This window comes from Aulonocara sp. 'chitande type north' Nkhata Bay, linkage group LG15 (assembly GCF_057382095.1).
Source record: "Aulonocara sp. 'chitande type north' Nkhata Bay isolate Kocher_YH1m ecotype deep benthic linkage group LG15, A_spYH_male_GT1.1, whole genome shotgun sequence".
Taxonomy (NCBI): domain Eukaryota; kingdom Metazoa; phylum Chordata; class Actinopteri; order Cichliformes; family Cichlidae; genus Aulonocara; species Aulonocara sp. 'chitande type north' Nkhata Bay.
The window spans coordinates 5,412,323-5,433,502 of NC_141358.1; the positions used below are offsets into that span (position 1 = coordinate 5,412,323).

The following is a 21,180-nucleotide window of genomic DNA, read 5'->3' on the forward strand; positions in this document are numbered from 1 at the left end:
TTTTCAGTAAGAACCATTCTGTGTCATCGACGCCATCTAGCGGTAGAGATGTGTAATTGAATGTAAAAACTGACCTCTCAGTCAGTTCAATAGCTTATTGGCTTCCTTGTTCCCTTTTACAAATAAATATATCAGAGGTAAAAAGCTTAAGTTGAACGGTTTGGAGTAAAAGTTAGAGGGCCGTGGATATGTGCAGAGGAAGAATACTGGGTATGCTGGACAAAGGATGTTGAAGATAGAGCTGCCAGGCAAGAGGAAAAGAGGAAGATCAAGTAGTGAAGGAAGACATGGAGAGGTATGGTGTGATAGAGCAGGATGCTATAGGGATAGGGTGAGATGGAGAATGTTGACCCGTGAAGACTGCAGCTGAATGACGAAGATTCCCTGGTGGTGACATGCAGTACATTTTACATAAAAATAAATAAGATATTAGCATACAGTTAGTTTTAGACTACCGTGGAGCAAGTATTAATGGCAACAGGGTCTACAGGATCTAAAGCTTGAAAAAAAGTGACTGTTTTACTGGGATATACTGATCACATTTGTTTGGCACTGGATTATTAACATTTAAAAACAGTGTTCATGTTCATTACATATCAAGTAAAAAGGCCACCTTTAAAAGAAGTAGGTGTAAAGCCTGAGTTCCAACTAAAATTAAAGAAACTACAGCTACCCTCTGTTCGTGTCTTATTTTTATGTCATGAAAGCAGAGATTTATTTTTAACCACTTCCTTTTTCCACACTCAGCTCTTGTGATGAGAGAGGTGTGCTGAAAGAAACGCAACACGTTTCATTGTTTCTAATCTTGTTTCCAGCTGAGATTATACAATTCAATGTTTTCCTCACTATGTGACCTCTGAGTGCTGTTTTAAATGTCAACCAAGCAGCACTACCATTCAAATGGACATGTTTAATTGTAGAAAGGAAAAAAAGAAAGAAACCACAGCAGCTTCTTTGGAAAGACATTTATTACACAAACAATGAGTCTCTAACTTAAAATGTACAAAAAAAGAGCCCTAAAGCATGTAACATCAAACCTTTTCAGTCTTAGTTTATAAGATCTTTGAATGATATAGCTGAAGTGTTTTATAACAAGCTACTTATAACAAGTCTCATGTCCTCAGAGGTTTTAAGACGTAAAACTCAAAAATTTCCCACTTTGGAAAGTATCATGAGGACTTCAACAACTTCCTCTATTTACATTTTATAAAGGAAAAAAAAAGACAGCGAGCTAGGCACATTACATTCAGTCTGCATGATCCTAAAAATATATATTTGAGCTGATATTTAAATATATTTTTGTCCATCGTTGTTGCTGGTGTACTACTGAAACTGAAACCAGCATCTTTAAAGTGACAAGGCAGACTGAAATGCACTGAGGAACCAAAGCTGCCAGTACTCAACTCAAAATCCAGTGTTACCAAACTGTACTGCTCTACAAGCTGACCGTTTAACAAAGAAAAAAAACTGCAGTCACACAACATGATCAGGAACACAGCATGTGGCATACACACTAGTATCATCAGAAACATAAATAGTCCATTACATAAGCACATCTGCACAAAAAGGAACTTCATCCACACAAAGAAACCTGGACAGCGACATGATAATGGCAACGATTACGCACGAGCAGGTAGCAACAAGTACATGTAAAGAAAGCACAGAGCGTTTTTGTGCTATTTTCAGTCGAAAGTTCAGTGACCTTTTCATACGTGATTTATTCCACTGGCAGTGAACCAGCCTCAAAACAGCTAGAACTTCAGAAGAAGGCCGTCCCGACATTTTTAAGATTTTTTTCTTTCTTGTTTTTGAACTGTGCAGTGAACCGTTAAGAAAACAAACTCAAAATTTATCCTAGAATCATTTACAGCCGAGGACAAATCGGTCAAGAGTGTTTTAAACAATTTCATAAACTCGGGTAAAAGTGCGAGGTGGAAACCTGGTCCAAGGAAAAATAAAGGGAATTCTGCAAAGACAGCACCTGAAAGTACAGAAGAAAGTGAGACAGTTGTAAAATGATAGTATTTGCTGTTGGCTGAGGGGAGTTAAAAAAACAAAGAGCAAAATCGTAGCGGCCATCCTGCTGCTCGAGTATCTCAATAAGGCTTTCACCAAGAACATAGGGTAGACAAATTACTCATCTAGCATTACAAAGCCATATGAAAAGTTAGATATATAGGCTACGGCGTGGAAGAATTTAGTTTTCTTCCATTTATTAAAAAAATGAATTCATAACTGAATGGTGGGTCTGTTAACATCTACTGATTTTAGACCATATAATCCAGTCATCATATTTAGCTTGTTATTGTAGAAAAGTTTAGAATGTCACTGTGACACTGCCTCGACATCTCGTCTGTGGTTATTGCAGAAAGTCAGTGGAAACTTATATGAGCCAAATGCATCAAACAAGGCGACACATGGAGCTTATTTGAGATAAAGTGGGAGTAAATAACTGATTACAAGTCAGGAATTTCATTTAGAGCCAAAGCGACTTCGAAACAACTTATTCTCAATACAGCTGTCTCGAGTACAAAGGATCTGAAAGAGCAGACTCAAAGGTCAGGAAAATACTCCAAACTGTTGCATGCTGGACGATAAGGTCACAAACAATCGCAGAAGGATCAGAGGGAGTGGGGTGGGAAGCTGTGTTATGTATTACAAAGTCGACTTTTACAAATTGTTTTACAAGGCCATGAGCTGAAGAGTTTCAAAACTCATCTGAACTTTGTTGCAGATTATATGGAAAATATGATTTCTGAGGGTCAAGCAGTCATTTATCCAGCCACAATAACCACAGCACTCTCAGTAGGAGAGACGCTAAGCCACTAAATCCTTCCAAGATTGTTGATGCAGATGCATCTGTATCTGTGTTGCTGACAGTGAAATTGGTGCACTGCAGTAAGAAAGTGGGTGGAGTAAGTTGGATGACCTCAAAGTCTTGAGTGCAACCTAAAAGGCTGGATGTCAGATAGCGCAACCTCCCTAAACTCACATTATAAATTTGGTTTGGGAGTAGCTTAAGAAGGAAGCAAATCAAAGAATTTACTGTGTTCACTTTAGAAACTTGTAATCTGCAGCTGGCACTTCCCCCAGAGTCAAAATATTTGCGATGTTGAGAGTTGAGGACAGAAGTGTTTACATGTTTGCCTACTGATAAAACACAAGATGTAGGCTGAGAGCACTCCAAATAAGCAAATACATGACAAATGTGCAACAATACAGACGTCATGTTTTTTTGTTTTGCAGAGTACCAACAATTCATTCAAGAAAGAAACCAAACCTCTGAGTTTTTGTTTGTGTGACAGACACCTCCACGTTTTATGGTAACATTTTAAATAAACCGTATTCATGCTTAGATGGCAAGTTTAAACAGAAGGTATATAAAAGTATCCCTCTGCACTAAGAGACCATTTTAAGTCAACGTAAGCACTGTAGGAACAGAACCGTCACATCAAATATTACACAATCACATGCACAATGTACAAAAACACTTAACACTGCAGAAACTATCAGTAATAGAAAAGATGAAAATGTTATTTATTGTTATACTACATAAGTCATATGTATAGATTAGTAGTGTGCTTATGTGTTGTAATACACTTCATGTAAAAAACAAAACAAAACAAAAAAAGCTACAGTACCATAGCTGCCATTAATTTCTGTCCAGAAATTGCTTCAGAGCTACTTTTACATTTCTTAGTGCAAATGCAAAGTTATCTGACATACACTGGGTTTGGATTTTAAGGCCATGATTACAAAAGAGAAACTTAAACTTAACTGTACATTAAAAATATCTGGATTTTGAAAGGCCATTTATGCACAACGACTGGTCTTCATCAAGAGTTCTAAAAGATGGGGTTTTTATTAGTGGACTAAAAAAAAATTACAATAAAAAGTTGGAAAAAAGTAGCTCTATAAACACATGTAAACATACAGGAAAAACTCTGCTCTTGAAGGCAGTCAATATTGAAATATTAATATTACGGCCATGTGTTGTTTACACTCAAACAGGCCTTAACTACAAGTGGAAAAAGCCAAAAACAAAAACATTTACAAAGGGATGTCAGGGAAGCATTTAAATGGCCATGAAGACAGTTCACACAGGAACATCTGCCATCAACATGATGGGAAAGACAAAGTTTAACTGTCAACTGGCCACACCATAACTTTCAACTCACATTTTCCAAATTGAGCTTCAACAAAAGACACTGTGTAGGCACATGTAAGTCTGACTACGCTGACAGGCGAAGAAGCCCTGAACACATTCAGTGTGACACAAGAAACCGTCAGAGTTTTTGTTGCAACTGTAACTGCTGCATGAACTCAATTGGACTTGAATTTCACTGTCAACTTCGTGTCTGTCAAGCAACGCAAAAGACAACTACCATGAATGATGCAAGTAATTTTTGCAACAAGACATATGATCAGACTGATTTATACATAGATTCTCTTTTCAAACACCTTCTCATGTTGTATCCAGATTTAAATGACCAGTGTCAGGATTTAAATTAAGCTTTGTTGTACTACAACTACACTGAGAGAAGAAATTCTTAGAGCTTCTGAGTTTTGATTGCTAAAATTGTCACCAGCACGGACACAGCTTCAGTGGAAGAGATCTAGTCCGGCTCAGTGAGGAAGAACATTGAGCTGCGTCTGCCTCATTTGGTCCCCAACACAACAAGCCAATAGTAGTCCAGCAGTCAGCACTTGAAGTATGTGGCTGTCCAAAGCTGTCATTTTTGCAGCGTGTCCTTTGCAGACAGGCTGTTGACCCATACATTGCGTTGTTCACCTTTTTTTTTAAAGATTTCTAAAAAAAAAACCCCAGAAACTACAGGCTGACAGCAAAGTGTACAATGTCCACCGAAAAATTTATAAGGGTGTTTTTGTATTTTCAATTTATAATCTTAGCACACCGACTGCTTCTTTCAATAAATATTTCCCCTCATACAGGTGCACAACACATGTGCACGTTGGTGGCCAGCTGGCCGCCTCCTATAATGTTACAATGAGTGCGACTCTTAAATGAGAGACAATAAAAAGTCAACACCAACTTTTTTTTTTAGGTTAGCTTGGTGTGTCAGGGCCCTAAGGCAGCCGGCAGCCTAAATGTAGGCCACAGCATGCTGCCTATCTGAGAGTCCGGGGGGTGGGTGTGTATTGTGGGGCACGCATTACTTTCGGTCCATCTGTCTCTGTATGCAACCAACCACCAATCCTTGTCTTCCTTCCCATCTCAAGTCTATAGGATTACTATGAAGGCCTAGTTCAGGTCTAATCTGCTTTTAAACTGGACTGAACAGATCGCTCTTTCTCATTCTCTGTCTTCTTCCAAAAGAGTGGCCTGCAGTTTAACACAGATGCTGGTGTCTCCGCTCCGCAGAGCCTGAAGAAAGAGGTCTGTTTGTTTTTTCAGCCGGTCTATGTCGTTCTGCGTGCGCTGGTTCTGCTTGAGGAGCTCCTTGGTACGGAGTGTGATGTCTAGCAGGCCAGAATTGCTCAGGATGTTGTAAGTGTTGCAGAAGCGCTTCCTTCTTGTGTCAGCATCACCGTCACTGTCGTTACCTTCACTCAGTGAGACGACCGCTGGGGAAACAGGGAGTGTAAAGTTTTTGGATCCAGTAGCATGACTGAAAGACAGCAAAGTCGTACAGTCTGCCTGGCTGACAGCCGATGAAGGCCTCTCCCTCACAGGAGTGGTGTTGGTTTCTCCTGTTAAGAGACATGATCTGCTCTGGAGCAAAGGAGACATTGTGGTGGGGGTTGCAGGAAGACCAGGAGTGGTTGGGCCAGAGTTACCAGCACTATTACATAAACTTCTCTGTGGCTTCTCTCGCTGACAGTGTTCCCGAGTGATGGAGGTCAAAGTACTACATTTCTCTGACCCTGAAGAAGAAGAGGAGGAGTAAGTTGAGGGGGCAGTTCCTCTTCCTGAGGAGCTAGAGCTGTCCCCGGGATGTGGGGCAATCTTTGGGTAGGATTTTAGGATTGGAAAATACTTCTTAGGGCGTCTGTGTTTAGAGTTGGCCTCTTTGGTGCCTGAGGAAGCTTGACGAGAAACCACAGGCTGGATAAAGACCACCTGAGGCTGCTGAACCACCTCCACAGTTGGACTAAACCCCCAGGGCTTCAGAGCAGGAGGATTCTCTCCAGGCTGCAAACAACAAGAGGGATATTGAAAGCTCTGAAAATCAGGTCAGCATCACAGCTCATACAGTTCCTTAAGGAGCTCCTGGGTGCTCACATAGCAACCAGTTGTTGTGTGATCATCTCATTTCTTTCTGAAGAGTACCCACACAGTACAAGTCTACATACCACACTTTAACCCAAAAAGGACATATTTATGAGACAGCTGTCATTCTCCACTTGCCATCACTAGCAGAATCTCCAGTCTTCAGTGGGTTTAAGCAGTTTTCACACACAACCTTGGGACAATGTTGGAAGAATCAGGTCAAAACATCATCCTAAGTTACCCTTTCTCATACAACACATACAGACCCAAGTCCATTTCAGATGTGCTCTCATTACAGGAAATACAATGATACAGTGTTATAGGTGTAGGCGCCGGAGCTAATACACATGACACCCACTCGCTGAGGTTACACCATGCAAATACCTGTGCACAATCAAGCATCACACAGTGCTCTACTAGGTTACCAATCATTTAATGTTTGACCTGACCACTTCTGACTTTGTGTTCTCACATGTGTCCCCGTCTGCTAATGTCTAGAAAAGCTCAAAGCTACAGAACATGTGTGAAAATGGTTTTAGAAACCACAGAATTACAGTTAGCAAATAAGGTTTTCGTTTCGCTTTTCTCAGTAGCTCCCCCATATTCTCTGTCACACATTTTCACACATCCAGTTACTTGCCATCTCTGGGGGCACTGAAATAAATCTTTTGCACACAAATATCGCTAAATCAACTTCCTTGTCAATATAGATGGCCTGGCCCACCAATTTCTGACTTTAATGTCAGGCCCTGACATGTGGCTCATTCCTTAGGAGAAAAACAAGTGTGACCCAATCAGTGCACCCGAATTTATTATTTCTGCTAAAATAAACTGGAAAAACAAGGCAAAAAAAATAAGCTTGAGATGCACACAGTTACATTTTATGAAGACAAATCCTTGAAAGCTGTACTTTATCAAAACACCATGTTGGTATCACCGAAACACAATTAAGAGCAACACCACTATTCCTAATGAAATTCTTCAGATGCCATAAGAAAAAAAAGGCATAATTAAGACAACGTAGTTCTTGGTTTGATACTGTGAATGGAATTCAAGAGATTATTTATTTTGGGGGTTTTTTGTTTGGGTTTTTTTTTCTCGTTGGAATATTGTGGTTTTATAATGAAGTCTTTCCCCAAATTACCTGCTTGAGCAGGACATTGTTCATGATGATCATGGGAGAGAGCCCACCCACCACTGCAAGTCCAGAAGGGTGGGTCCCTGAGCCAGTGGTCCGTGGTCCCTGCTGTACAACAGGGTGTGGTGAATCCTCAGAATCTGTGGTGTCCATCGTGCTCATGTGCTCTGAGCTCGCATCTATAGATCAGATGAAAGGGGTTAATTGGGGTTCAATTCAAATTAAATGTCATCTTCAGAAACACTTCAATATTTTGATATGAAGGAGTGTAACTAAACCTGAAAAGCCAGAGTCTCTCTCTGAATCAGCTTGGGAGCGTCCAGGCTTCATGATGACAGGAAGGTTTCCTGCCCTGGTGTGATTCTCTGCCTTCCTCTTTGTGGTCATCGCTCTTCCCGCAGCACTGACAAGGTCCAGCTCTCCGGAAGCTTTCACAAAACTACATCAGCACATCAAAGGCGAAAGCTGAGACAACACTAAGTAGGCCCTCTTTACATAGCAATGGCAGGACATAAAGTTGTAAAGTCAGAAATAGACACTGTTGGTCATCTTTTTAGCTGACGTGACCAGTTACATAGACATAAAGTTTTTTAAGACTGTAATAAACAACTCCCTCTTCTTGGTGTGGGTGCTTTAGATTCATTTGACCTCATTAAACAATTCCAGCTGAATTTATAAGAACACAAACCCACAATATTAGCCATTGGGTCATCTTTTATTTATATTTCACCCAAAACGTGTGTGATTAACGTAACTAAATGGAAATACAAGAAAACTTCGCCTGCATAAAATATAAATGTCAAATTATTCAGCTGTACCCAATCTACATAGATAAATACAGTCACTAAATAAAGCTATTACAGTGCATGCGATGAAGGGTAGTTCTTTGGGATAAATAACTACCGTTTAAAGTAACTTACAATAAGACAAAGAACACTTGTGAAACGCAAAATAGACGACCTCATTATTACAGTCAGGATTAGCTACGTTAAGCTAACCAACTAGCTAACCATTGTTTACGCTAACCAAAGGTTGATAGCCAAGCTAACGTCAGAGCGTCAACTCGCACTAGTACTATACTGTCACTATTAGTAGTGACAGTATACACACACAAAAAAACGCAAAACGTTTAAAACTTCGAATACACCTACTTCGTCCTTGGTGCTGCTTAAACGTCGTAGTCCTTAAAGCCGACGTATACGACCGTATATCCGGGTAGAGGCTATAGCTGCAACTCAACAACTTCTCTTCGGTGGGGTCGCTGGTGCTGCTGCCCAGATACGTTGACTAGAACTCGCTGGTCCACGGTACCGTACACGAGACAGACCGCCCCTCCCTGCCCTGTCTGCTCGGTCACATGTGGAGCACGGTGGCAGCCGCCTATAGCAGATAGGTTTAATTATCCCCTTTGAGGTTCAAAGTCAAAAGCTGGTAACCGATGGTGGATGAGTTTCTGGTCACCTCATATAGCAGCCATTGTTCAAATACGTCGAAATGCAAAGGACGGTATATTCGTTAGAGCCACTGTGCCATATTTGGTAGTTAAAGGCGTGCCCTTGTCTGGAGTGTCAGCTACGTCACGTTCTCTTAGCTACAGTGCCCGCCCACCTAGACTTCTCCTGCCTCTGATTGGACAGTGGCGCCAGCAGCTGAAAAACGTGACCGCTGCCAAATGTGTGGCAAGTTAGAGGACATTGTGTTCGCTGTGCAGTTAGAGGTGTACTGTACAGCGTAGGCATCTCAAATGCACCGTTGGGGAATCCAGTGACGTGAGAGTGATCTGTTAGGCTATATTACATAATATCGTGGCTGGCCTGCAGCTAACCCAAGGAGCTCAAGTCTCCTCTGCAGCATGTCTGAAGAAATAAACAAAAGACGAGAACCTCGGAACGAACTAGAGGCCTCAAGTGTGCCGTATATGAGTAGACAAAGCCACACAATCTCATAAGAGAAGGAAAATGCTCATGTGTAAACATTTAAAATAATCAGTACCTATTTCGTTTAAAATAATTTAATAGAAAAACATGTAAAACAACAGCCAAAAACAAAACGTGGTTTATTCTTGCGTACAATTGTGACCAAAAGGATAACATGAAAAGTTAAAACTACTTTTATAATCTTAATTTGAATACAATTTGTGTAGAGTAATGGCTATAAGGTGCTTGTTTGCATTGCACGTGACCCCAGAAAGAAAAGGGGGCAGTCAAGCTGAAGAATGAATCCTATGAAACTTGGTATAGCTTAGGAGGCAGCGGAGACTTGGGAGGGAGCTGACAAGTACCAGCAAGCCAAGCAGAGTACATTCATGGGAGTGGCTGAAGAAAAACCTGGGTGTGGAAGGAGTTCAGTGAGACCATGGAGCTGGATTTTCATTCAGAGGACAAAGAGGCTTCCCATGTACATTGTATACTGTGCTGCTGACTACACATGGCATCATCCAGACATTGCTCAAGTGTTGTCCATCATATTTGACAACCACCAGTCTTTAGGCCTGTGTAGCTGGGGACTTATTCACTTGGTCCCATATCGTCACCATGGTTGTCACAAAGTGGCGGATAAGATATTGCCACGGTCACATGTCTTCAATACCTCAATAGCCAGGTCGTGGAGTACTTCGAAGATCTCCTCAATTCAACTGACACACCTGCAGTGGAAGCTGAGACTGAGGACAAAGAGGACAACTTCCCACGTCCCTGTGGCTGAGGTCACTGACATAGTTAAACAACTCCTTAATGGCAGGGTTTCCAGGGTGGATGAGATTCACCCTGAGTTTCTCAAGGCTGTAAATATTGTGGAGTTGTTGACATTAGGTGGACGTCAGGAGCCGTCACACTGAACTAGCAGATTGGGGTGGTGGTTCTTGCAGACGTTCTTCTCATTACGAAAGGGGGCTGGTACATGTGTTCCAACCTTTGGGGATCACCCTTCTTAGCTTTGCTTGGAAGGAGGAAGGAGGAAAGATGTGGTTTTTGTTCTTGTCGTGGAATACTGGACCAGCTCTTTGTCCTCTGAAGGATATTCAAAGGTGCGTGGGAGTTTGCTCAGTCTACATGTGGTAGACTTGGGGAAGGGATTCAGCTGCATCCCCCTGCATGTTCTGTAAAGAGTATGGGGTACCAGGAATGATTTTATATATTCTGGTTATCTGTTCCATGTATAACTCTGGTGAGAGCTTGGGTCACATTACCAGTCATGAGTCAGAGTTTTTCTCTGTGGATGTGGGACTGCACAACACTGGCTGCCATTTGACACCATTTCTGTTTATGGACAGAATTTCAATGTACGGCTAAGGCATGGAAGGTGTTGTCAGAATGTCATCTCTGCTTTTTGCAGATGATGTGATTCTGTTGGCTTAAATGTGCAGAAACCTTCAGCTCACACGGAGGCAGGTTGCAGCCAAATGTGAAGCAGCTGGGAGGAGAATTAGATCCAGAAAAGGGTTGAGTGCTCACTCCAGGTGACGTCCTTTCCTATGTTAACATGTTTTAATAACTTTTCGTTTGGGGACTTGTGACACTGAATGTGACACTACACATTCTGTTTCAATATTTGCTTAAAATGCATTTAAACATAATTCAGAAACATTTTTGAAACTTCTAAATTTTTGTTTGTTTGTTGTTGTTGTTGTTTGTTTGTTTTTTTTGGGGGGGGGGGCATAAAGAGAGTAATACATGGTACTTATGTCTCATCTATGAATTCAGAATTCAGTGATGACTGATTTAATTCATTAAATGCTTGCTCCTTGTCTAGTGAGCTTGATAATCCACATTTGTGAATACTATATAAGGAAGCGTTGCTTTCAACCACACTCTTATCTCACATGAACCTGAAAGGCCCTGTATGCAATACAAATAAGTGAATAACAGTACGGTGGCATGGTGGTTAGCACTGTTGCCGCACAGCAAGGAGGTCCTGAGTTCAATTCCGCCATCAGGCCGGGGTCTTTCTGTGTGGAGTTTGCATGTTCTCCCCGTGTTTGCGTGGGTTCCCTCTGGGTACTCTAGCTTCCTCCCACCGTCCAAAGACATGCACTTAGTAGGGATAGGTTAATTGATTAATGCAAATTGCCCATAGGTGTGAATGGTTGTCTTTCTGTGTGTGTTAGCTCTGCGACAGACTGGCAACCTGTGCAGGGTGTACCCTGCCTCTTGCCCTAGGACAGCTGGGATAGGCTCCAGCGCCCCCTGAGAAGGATAAGCGAATGGATGGACAGTACTCGCCTGTTCTTTGCACACTGTTTGCTGCAGATAAAGATCTTATAGTGTCCTCACATTACAGACCCTAATCGTCTGCAAATCTAGATAACAGAGAGGGGGTTCAGGTTTTTTTTTTTTAAGAATTGGAGTGGGTTTTATTTCATGACCTTACTATGTTTCACAGTAAACCACCATTCGTGTATTCGGTGTTCATGACAAAAAACCAAAAATACTGCATGTAAAGAATTATCCTAAGTTTGCTGACTCTTTGTTAAATTATGCAATAGTTTTCTTGTGATTCTTAGCCATTTTGTGCATTTTCTGTCCCTGCATGGTTGATTTTGGTCAGAGAATAACTAGAAAATCAGTACTTTAAAAAAATGACTACGTGCTAATGTACTAATACATTCTACACTAACCGGAAACAACATTAAAACCACCAGGTGAAGAAGACATGAAAAGTAGCTAATACTGATTGTCTTATTTTAGTGGAAACTTTTGAGTATTGGACTTTTCCAGGAACCACTTAGGTACATGGCAATCACATGCCTCGCAGTTTCACTCCAAAAACATAATTTTCATGGGATTGGTTCAAGAAATGCACACAAAAAATATTATAAAAGAAACGAAGAACTTCCCCCATGTTTAAACTCTTTAGATCCAATCTTGTGGAATACCTACCAGATGGACTGATCAAGCCTGTGTCACTGAAGTCCCACCGTGCAACCCAGAGATTCGTGGATCCCTGGGAAGCATCAGTCGGACCTACACATTACAATTTCGTGCCTGAAAACTGGGGACCGGAAAAGACTTCTATCCTATTATTTAAGTGATGAAACTCACAGGCATGTTGCAGTGAGCATTTACCAGTCAGTCAGGCACAGCAGTAATTTCGTCTTTGACAGCCTAATACAACTTCCTAAATTGCCTAGAGGTGCAGCATGCACACACAGACGTGTGCAATATTTCTTTTTTAAACATGCAATACACTATACGAAAAGAAAACAAGCATCATTTTTGATTTTTTGGTTTGCCTAGCTTCTCCAACACATGAATTATGTCTTTTTCATCCCAGCAAATATGTTTTATTTTATATTCCCTGAAATCTTAGCCTGATGATGTTACTGTCAGTTATTGTTAAATTTACAAAACAATTCACGATACAGAATGGTTTTTAAACAAGCGATTTATTCAATTTTTTATTCTGAGCAAACAACAAGTTAATTTTCATACAAACACTTCATCCAACAGCCAAACTGTGTGTTTGTGTGGTTTCATTCAGCATGGGTTAGTCTGTTGGCCAGTGTGTTTGTTTGTGTCTGACATTATATATACTATGTGGAACTTTCTGAATCTGTTCCTCAAAACTGTTCCTAAAACCTGATGCTGGGGACTTTTACTCGCTCTCACTCTGGGTAAGTTCACTGTCCTCACTGAGAGAATAACCCTAACTGTCCAATCACAGTTCTTGTGCCCAGTGACAGCACTGACAGGAACTCCCCTCTTTTCACTCTCTGTGCAGAGCAGTTTATACACCACTCTGCATTTAATCCTTATTTATTCAAATCTGTCTGTCTTCCAGAATGTGTCTTTCGTCCCCTCCCCTCCCCTCCAGCAGGTCACCCCTACCTGAGTCTGGTTCTCCTTTTAAAATGGAGTTTTTCCTTCCCACTGTCTCCAAGCGCTTGCTCATAAAGATTCGTCTGATGTTTGGGATTTTCTCTATTTTTTGTAGGGTCTTTACCTCACAATATAAAGCATGTTGAAGTGGCTGCTGTTGTGATTTGGTGTTATATAAGTAAAACTGAATTGATCCGAAGTTAGTATAAGTTCATATTAGTGGTTGGTTTGACTATGTATACACACCACCACCCAGTGCTCTCGAAACATTAACACAGAGGTTCTCATGAGGACTCCAGTTCCTGTTCCAACACGCCTGATTCAAAAGATCACCTGGGTATTATATGCTGTAACAGCTTGTTAGCAAGACAATCATCGGATCAATGGTAGCAGGGTGGCGCCTAAAGCAATCAGTTTCCATAACAACAGAACCTCTGCTTTAGTTTTTGCCCCAAGAAAAGTGATCTAACTGCATAATGTTTCCCTGAGGTAAGAAACCCCTAAAAAAATGCTGTTTTAGGAAACTAATTATATCAAAATCTATTTACAAACAACCAAATATACTTCTTTATATATTTGTGTACATGCTCATAGGTTTTAATTTAAACTTGTAAAAATAATATTAGTCTTGGCAGTAGCTGGCACCACATCCAATGTGGATTTTGTTCCTGACAAGAGTGCTTCGCCACCAGGTCAAAGGTCAGTCCCTCATCTCCTCCTCATTTTACTGAACAATAGGTTGCCTTCAGTCATTAAATTAAATGGACACTGCAATAACCCAAAAAATTCTGGTTTGTTGTTTGAGGTTAACACCACGCCACAGAGGGATAAACATGCGACCTATCCAGAGTGTTCCCCACCTTTCCTCCTATCACCGCTGGGATAGACTCCGATCAGAAAAAGATCATTTTCCATGATAAAAACATGATATAGGATTAAAATAATAATAATAATGACTTGGCTGGGGGGGGGGGTTCTCACTTTTTATATATTTATTTTTATTTTTAGTCATTGTGAACAAAATAGATACATATATAAATATTCTTTTATATACAAATGGCACAAAAATGCAGACAGCAGAATAAAAATCACAAAGACACCACATGCCATTAATCTGACAAGTTAATAAACACTTAAGGGATGGATTTAGGCTTTAAACCTGGTTGAAAAGCTCAAAGCATTCCAGCCATTATCTCTGATCCTATTCTGTATGTGTTCTGTATACTGTGTCTGTTTTGAAAACGTAACACAGCAGCAAGCTTAAAGTGAAAAGATAAATAGATGAAAACGGAAAAATGGAGGCCATGGCCAAAGGAACTGTACACATCCAGGGTTAGGGTTGCTTTGGTGATTACTCAGCAAAAAACCCCAAAACAAAACAGTATATAAGTTATAAAATATATGGGAATGGATGGAGATATGTGATGTTCACCACTCCATATTCACCAGGTGCAAATCAGCGAAGAGTGATCTTCTTGTCTGGAACTGGCACCTAAAAAGACAGAAACATACGAATGAAGGGGTTAAATTATTATTTTAAATAAAGATGTTCCGAATTGCTTGTGTCCAATCCCGCTCTATCTATAAAACTCTGGACGTTAAAGTCAATATGAGACTGGAGAGTATAAAAAGCTTCCTCAGATGACAAAATGGAAGGTTTTCACCTTGTTTTGTGTCCACTTGTGAAGAAAAATAGTCCTGAAGTTTTACAGGTGTTTAGTTAACATTAAAAAGCAGAAACCACCCAAACACTGCATCCAATGCTTGCCCCTTTCAAGATAACTTGAGCATATGTAGAGCCATTCCCTCCTATATAGTTAGATGTCTATGAGGTTGAGTGTTTTTTTTAATGTCACATCCCAAACTAATCCTCAAATTTCAAATGGGATTTGAATGCTATGATACCCACTGATGTGCTAAATTCAATCTCAGCCCTGCACATCACCACTAAGTTGGCAGTTCTGATATTTTACGATTGATTACAAAACAAGCCGACAGCGCCTGCGAGGTCAGACAGCGCCACGGTCTAAAGTGAAGTTTCTTAGAAATTAAAGGTAAATCATCCTCCTGAACAAACAAAGTCAACACTCAAACGTTCGCTAAACGTTCACATGACGACATCAAAGAGAATATTTATGTCCCTCAAGTTGCAAATATAGTTCAGCCTTCTGAATCTGATGGAAAAAATTAAAGCTGTGCTGCAACTGTGTGGTCCCCGGACCACTAAACAGTGGGTTGCGAGACAGCAGCTCTCCAGGCCTGAGTTACGGCGTACAAATCATGACCAGAACAGGCAGAACACCGAGACCACACGTGTTCCTCGGCTGCTTTTGTTTGAAAAACCTGCAGACCACCACCAAGCAGACAAACTGAAGTCCAAAGGGTGGTTTAGTAGGGGAATTTTGGTAATGGTAAGACCAGGAAACCACAACTTCAAACTTAAAAAACCCCGAAACAACCTAAGTTATTTTCAAGCCAGTACTTAAAAGACCCAACTCAGTCACTGCAGATCCTACTGGCTCTGATGATATGATCACCGTGCTCAGCTGAAGCTAGTATCAAGTTTAAAAACTCATATCCTCTTGAGGCTTCTAAATTGAAATTCCCTTCTTGTGTTACCACAGTTCAGACAGTGACAAAATGAATTTCTCCTTTACTAAGGAGGCTGTGACTTTGGAAGACATCCAAGTGATTCACCCAGCGGAGACTGCTCAGACTACATTTGCACACCTCACCTCTTATGTTAGTTTCACCCAATGCAATTTTGCCCTAAAAAGAAAAAAAAAAGACTGTGGATTTCATCTTTCACTGCATGAATTTATTTGATAATAAGAGTTCCTTTCAGGAGGTGATGAAAAGACGAGCCTATTATGGGAGCGATTTCTGCGTGCAACAGTTGCAGAGAGCTACTTAGTGGCATCGTTTCTTTTGTTTACCTGCAGTACAGACACAGACTTCTTTCCAAATCTCACACCGGCCATTAGCAACCAAGGTTTTCTGTTATAAATTTGAAGCATCAAGCTCATGTTCGGAGGCACATTTTTGAAAAATCTGAATGTATGAGGAGGCCATTATGCAGAGCAACTTCATAAGGTGCCACCTGATGCTGTTGGTTACAATGTACCCATTTCACTCTTTGAGGCAAAGTTGTAATTGTGCATTAATTTACTGCTCATTACATAATAATTCCCCTTGTAAAAAAAATCAATAATAAAAGAAAAAAAGCACATTAGAGAGAGAGAGAGCTGGTAGTGTTATCTTTTTTGTCAGGTAAAGTTCAAATAGAGGTGGTTAAAATCATAACACAATGAACACGTCCATATGAGTAAAAGTTATATATGAAATCAAGCGTATTGTTGCTCTGGGACTGAACTGCTTGGATTTATTGAAATCCTGATAAATAAAATGTATCTTCCCCTGCGTAGAGGTTAGATTTGAACATGTTGTCAGATGCGATTTCAAAGTCAGAGTGGAACCGTTATCCCCAAATGCCAGAAAAAAAAATAAACCTATGGGGCGATCGTGGCTCAAGAGTTGGGAGTTCGCCTTGTAATCGGAAGGTTGCCGGTTCGAGCCCCGGCTTGGACAGTCTCGGTCGTTGTGTCCTTGGGCAAGACACCTCACCCGTTGCCTACTGGTGGTGGTCAGAGGGCCCGGTGGCGCCAGTGTCCGGCAGCCTCGCCTCTGTCAGTGCGCCCCAGGGTGGCTGTGGCTACAATGTAGCTTGCCATCACCAGTGTGTGAATGTGTGCGCGAATGGGTGGATGACTGGATATGTAAAGCGCTTTGGGGTCCTTAGGGACTAGTAAGGCGCTATATAAATACAGGCCATTTACCATTTACCATCTATGAGTTAGTGCAAACATAGTGAAGAGTTGTGCGCTCAGAGGCTCGGCTGCCTACTGTAACTAAGAATGTAGATATAGAAGCCTCGGCGCTTCCTCATGCATGATATTTTTTTCTCTCCGATAAAAGATTTTTAAACTTAACCTTCAGACTATCAGTAACCCTGGACTATTGCAAATACTTCGCGACCTTACAGAAGCACAGACTCATCAGAAGTACTTGTTGAATTTATCCAGGGTCATCAAAGGGAAGAGCAACACAGCAGCACCCAGACTATTATGATATTGCTTAGCTTTGCTGCCCTTGGTGGTCTGGCAAAGGGGAGGAAACACTGATGAATGTAGCTGTAAATGCCCAAACATCATTTAAAAAGAAAAGTGTGTGTGAGTGCCACAGGGGAGCAATCAGTCTCTTACTTTCTACAGCCATTTCTTGGTATGTTTCCTCCTCCGAGGTCTGCTCTCAGTGGACTTGCTGCTGCTGCTGCTGCTGCAGGAGAAAGACATCAGAAATATTGATGTTTTCAACTCTGATAGACAAAACACTCATTACTCACTGTGTTACTTACTGACTTAATTACTGATCTTTCATAGTACGGAAGATTCTCAGGGTCTCTAAGAGAAGAAACAAACCACAGACACATTTAGAAGTCAGCTGTGGCATAACTAATAATCTTGGATCTAGTGTTTAATAGAAAGATGAGGTTTTCAGTAAAGGACCTGCATTGACACTGCTGATGTTCTAGAAATGTGAGCTCCACGGGCTGTTCTTGGGAAGAAATCTTCAGCTGAGAAAATAAAAAAGAAGAAGCTGAAACTCTACATGAAGGTAAACACTGAATCTAAACAGAAAATATTTCTCCAATACTGGCTTCACTTCATTGGATTCCCATTAAATCTGGAATCAAATTTAAACTCTTTCTCAAGGTCTTGAATAATATCGCTATCATATCTTGAAGACCTCATCATACCATATCAACCCCAACAGAACACTTCACTCTCACACTGCTGGCTTACTTAAGGTTTCTAGGGTATTTAAAGTAGAATGGGACGCAGAGCCTTCAGCTTTCAGGCCACTCTGTAGAACCAGTTTGGAGGCAGGAGACAAACACCCTCTCTATTTTTAATATTAAGCTTAAAACTTTCCTTTTTGATAAACCTTATAGTTTGGGCTGGATCAGGTGATCCTTAACCCTCCCTTAGTTATGTTGCAATAGGTCTAATCAGCTGGGGCTTCCCATGATTCCGTTTTTCTTTGTCACTCACCTTTTTTGACTATTATACACTGCTCTGCATATCATCATTACTTGTTTTTAATCTCTGACTCTCTGCTACATGGTCACACAACCGATCACAGCAGATGGCTAACCCTCCCTGAGCCTGGTTTGGCAGAGGTTTCTTTCTGTTAAAAGGGATTTTTTCCCTCCCACTGTCACCAATTGTTTGCTCACAGGGGGTCGTCTGAATGTTGGGGTTTTCTTGCTAATATTGTCGGGTCTTTTTCTAACAATAAAGTGCTTTGAGGCGACTGTTGTTGTAGTGTTACATAAATACAATTGATGTGAACAGAACTTGATTCACCTGCAGAGTGGCGTTGCGTTCGAGGGTAGGAAGGCACTTGAATTCCTCACCCGAACAGTAACCAGAGCATCGGCGAACCACCACACAATGAGGTATGTAGTTGTTCTCCACCGACTGGGGGTACTCATCGTACACATACACCAGCTGGTCCATGACCTGACACGAGCACTTTGCCATCACCTCAGACAACTGAATTACTACATAAGAGGTTGGATCTTAATCTTTAAGTCATTTGCAGCAGGTAGGAGAGCCTTTTCAGTGGGCCATGATAAAGGGCATCACTCTTACCTGTATTGGGACCCCCTTCATCTGATATCTGCAAATAATAAAAATAATTCAATTTGTTTGTTTTTTTTTTTTAAAAAGAGCCAAACATTGTTGGAGATAATACAGGACCAGCAAATAGCCAGGAGCCTAGAAGTTGGTAGATCAATACAGACACTGATAACACCTATAATAATACCTATACCATCTATCTATCTATCTATCTATGAATGTCAGTATGTAGCCCACTGAATTGTGTTAAATTAAAACATCTTGGGGGGGGGGGGGGGGGGGGGGGAACCAGGCATGGTGGAAATGGTTTTCATTGCAGCTACGGAGCACCCTCTGGTGTAAAAATAAAACTAGTGCAGGCACATTGATGAGATAATAAAAAAGGATGACGCAATATGGTGTGAGGAGCGCACTGCTGTGCGGCTGAAAAGCGGCAGGGGAAAAAAAAGCTGTAAAATGAGCCAGCAAACAACAGCAGTGCTTCTGATTTCTCAATTGGTTTATTATCACGCGGTCAAAAAGCCTTGAAAACATGCAAAGAATAACAGTGAAGAATAGCTGCTGAGAATAACTGAGCATTCTCTCATGGGACTGTTACACACTAACCACAGCCAAAGTAAAAGCGATGCTGAAAAAGTGAAAAGTAAAATGTGACACAGCATGAATTTTCTGAAGTTCTCACAGCCCGGCCTGCAGACTCAGGACTGGCAAAGTTCCCGATTTTTTTGAACCACAAATTGGGGCGTGCACAGTTGATCTTGGCTCTCTTCTGCCTTTTGAATGTAAGAGATCTCTTTCTCTTTTTAAAAATTCTCTCTTGGCCTCATAACCCTGCGAACACGGATGGGAACGGAGGCTTCCTAATCTCACACACAGACACTGCTTCTATATAGCTCAGGCAGTATAAAAGAGCATAATTTAACGAGTTGGCTTCTGCCAAGAGTTGTTAAATGTGCCGCAGCATCCACCAGTTGGACCAGCTGCATACAACAGCTGTATTCAGCCATGACGTGCTGTGAACAACACAGTGCATTGATTAGGTTTGTAATTTATGAGGAAAGGAAGGGGGGCAGATTCATAAATGGCCTCCGGTCAGACTAAATCTGTGACCCATAGTGGAAATTCATAATAATGGTACTAACCAGTGGTTCTGTCTCACGCAGTCTGCATAGCACAAAGGAGATCTTCGTTAGTCTAATGCAATATTTTTGAAGGTGACTCTAAAGTCTTCTTCAACTCACATATCCCAGAAGCTTTTGGGAATGGATACTAAAACTATTCTGCAGTGTGTTAAAAAAACCAACAAACCCTACACCTTATCACTGTAACCGATACTCGTTGTACGCTTAGCGCCCTGCTGGGTGATACTAAATGTGCCTGTGTGGCCTCGGGTATGAAGCTGCACACCAAGAAGAAGCGCCCAAGGGAAAATCACGCAGAAAATGTCACGATCTCCCTCATAACAGCCAGGAAACATGCAAATCGCATGCAAAATTACAGCTTGTGAGCGCGGTTTCAGCCACATTACAGCCTCTAGCTGAGCTCTGGGGCCCGTTAAATCTCTGTGTGCATGAGCAACACACATCTGACGCTATAGTTACGTCTACACAGATTATTGGTAACCCACTATGAATGCAGATAGCGCATTCACTGTGGGGGTACAGCTGTTTTATGCTGTCACGCGTGGAATCAAGTGAAAAGTCGGGGAAAAGGACAAGGTTAATTCTCTTTAACTTCACTAAACTCCAGCCAGAGAGATTCAGTCTTAAGTTTAGCCCGCTTTAACTTTGATAAGTAATGCAGTGATGGGTCTTAAACCCTTACCTTAAAAGGAAAATGAAAAGAAAAAAAAAGAGAAAATCCAATTGGTGGTGGAGTTACCTGCGCAGGTACCCGCTGAAGGACCAGCAGAAGCAGCAGGATTCCGAGGAAAGTTTGCATGCTGCTGCTGCCGGGAATGAGTTCCTGCTATCCCCTAGTCGGCCAGAAAGAAATGAAAATGTTGAAGGGAGAGCGGAGAAGCGGCTGGAGCTTTTATAACGAGCACAGTCCCGCTGGGCGAGGAAGGCTGCGATGAAAAGCGCGCGCCAGCATGGCTGAATGTATACTATATACGCTTACCATTAACCGGTGACTGTTGCAGAAAAGAATTCAAGGGAAGTGGTGATGTAAAATCAGTCCGTCCTGTCGCCCACGTACACCAACACCAGTCCCTGGGGAAATGATCCTAATGAAGCCTCGTGACTGTCTAAACCTGAGCTTAACGTTTCAGAAGTCAGTCGAATACATTTA

The 21,180-nt window shown here is 41.4% G+C and overlaps 2 protein-coding genes across 5 annotated transcripts; both read right to left on the minus strand.

Annotated features, from left to right (window-relative positions):
- Positions 1 to 950: 950 nt before the first annotated feature.
- Positions 951 to 8,904, minus strand: cipcb (CLOCK-interacting pacemaker b). Its single transcript, XM_086264113.1, is given in 5 exon segments — positions 951 to 5,323; positions 5,325 to 6,154; positions 7,377 to 7,549; positions 7,649 to 7,798; positions 8,522 to 8,904. Coding segments are annotated over 4 exon segments (1,161 nt in total). The 5' UTR covers positions 7,758 to 7,798; positions 8,522 to 8,904; the 3' UTR covers positions 951 to 5,274.
- Positions 8,905 to 14,184: 5,280 nt separating this feature from the next.
- On the minus strand, positions 14,185 to 21,180 carry LOC147312331 (vascular endothelial growth factor A-A-like). 4 transcript variants are annotated; one of them, XM_086264059.1, is made up of 7 exons: positions 20,770 to 21,180; positions 18,901 to 18,928; positions 18,613 to 18,809; positions 17,752 to 17,819; positions 17,601 to 17,646; positions 17,449 to 17,518; positions 14,185 to 14,678 (listed from the first exon to the last, which is right to left on the minus strand). In XM_086264059.1, the coding sequence occupies exons 1-6, from the start codon at positions 20,827 to 20,829 to the stop codon at positions 17,495 to 17,497; spliced, it is 423 nt and encodes a 140-aa protein (XP_086120185.1). In that variant the 5' UTR covers positions 20,830 to 21,180; the 3' UTR covers positions 14,185 to 14,678; positions 17,449 to 17,494. The 4 variants fall into 4 exon arrangements, with proteins under 4 accessions (XP_086120185.1, XP_086120184.1, XP_086120186.1 ...); XM_086264058.1 differs by having other exon boundaries at positions 17,449 to 17,521; XM_086264060.1 differs by lacking the exon at positions 14,185 to 14,678 and having other exon boundaries at positions 17,452 to 17,518; positions 17,605 to 17,646.

Bases quoted from the DNA above. Each gene is read 5' to 3' on its own strand.
- LOC147312331 (XM_086264060.1), bottom strand. From the start codon at position 20,829: ATGCAAACTTTCCTCGGAATCCTGCTGCTTCTGCTGGTCCTTCAGCGG. The intron at 18,929-20,769 runs GTAACTCCACCA...TATTATTTGCAG, and splicing joins TTCAGCGGGTACCTGCGCAG to ATATCAGATGAAGGGGGTCC. The intron at 17,519-17,604 runs GTCAGTAAGTAA...CTCCTGCAGCAG, and splicing joins TATGAAAGATCAGTAATTAA to CAGCAGCAGCAGCAAGTCCA.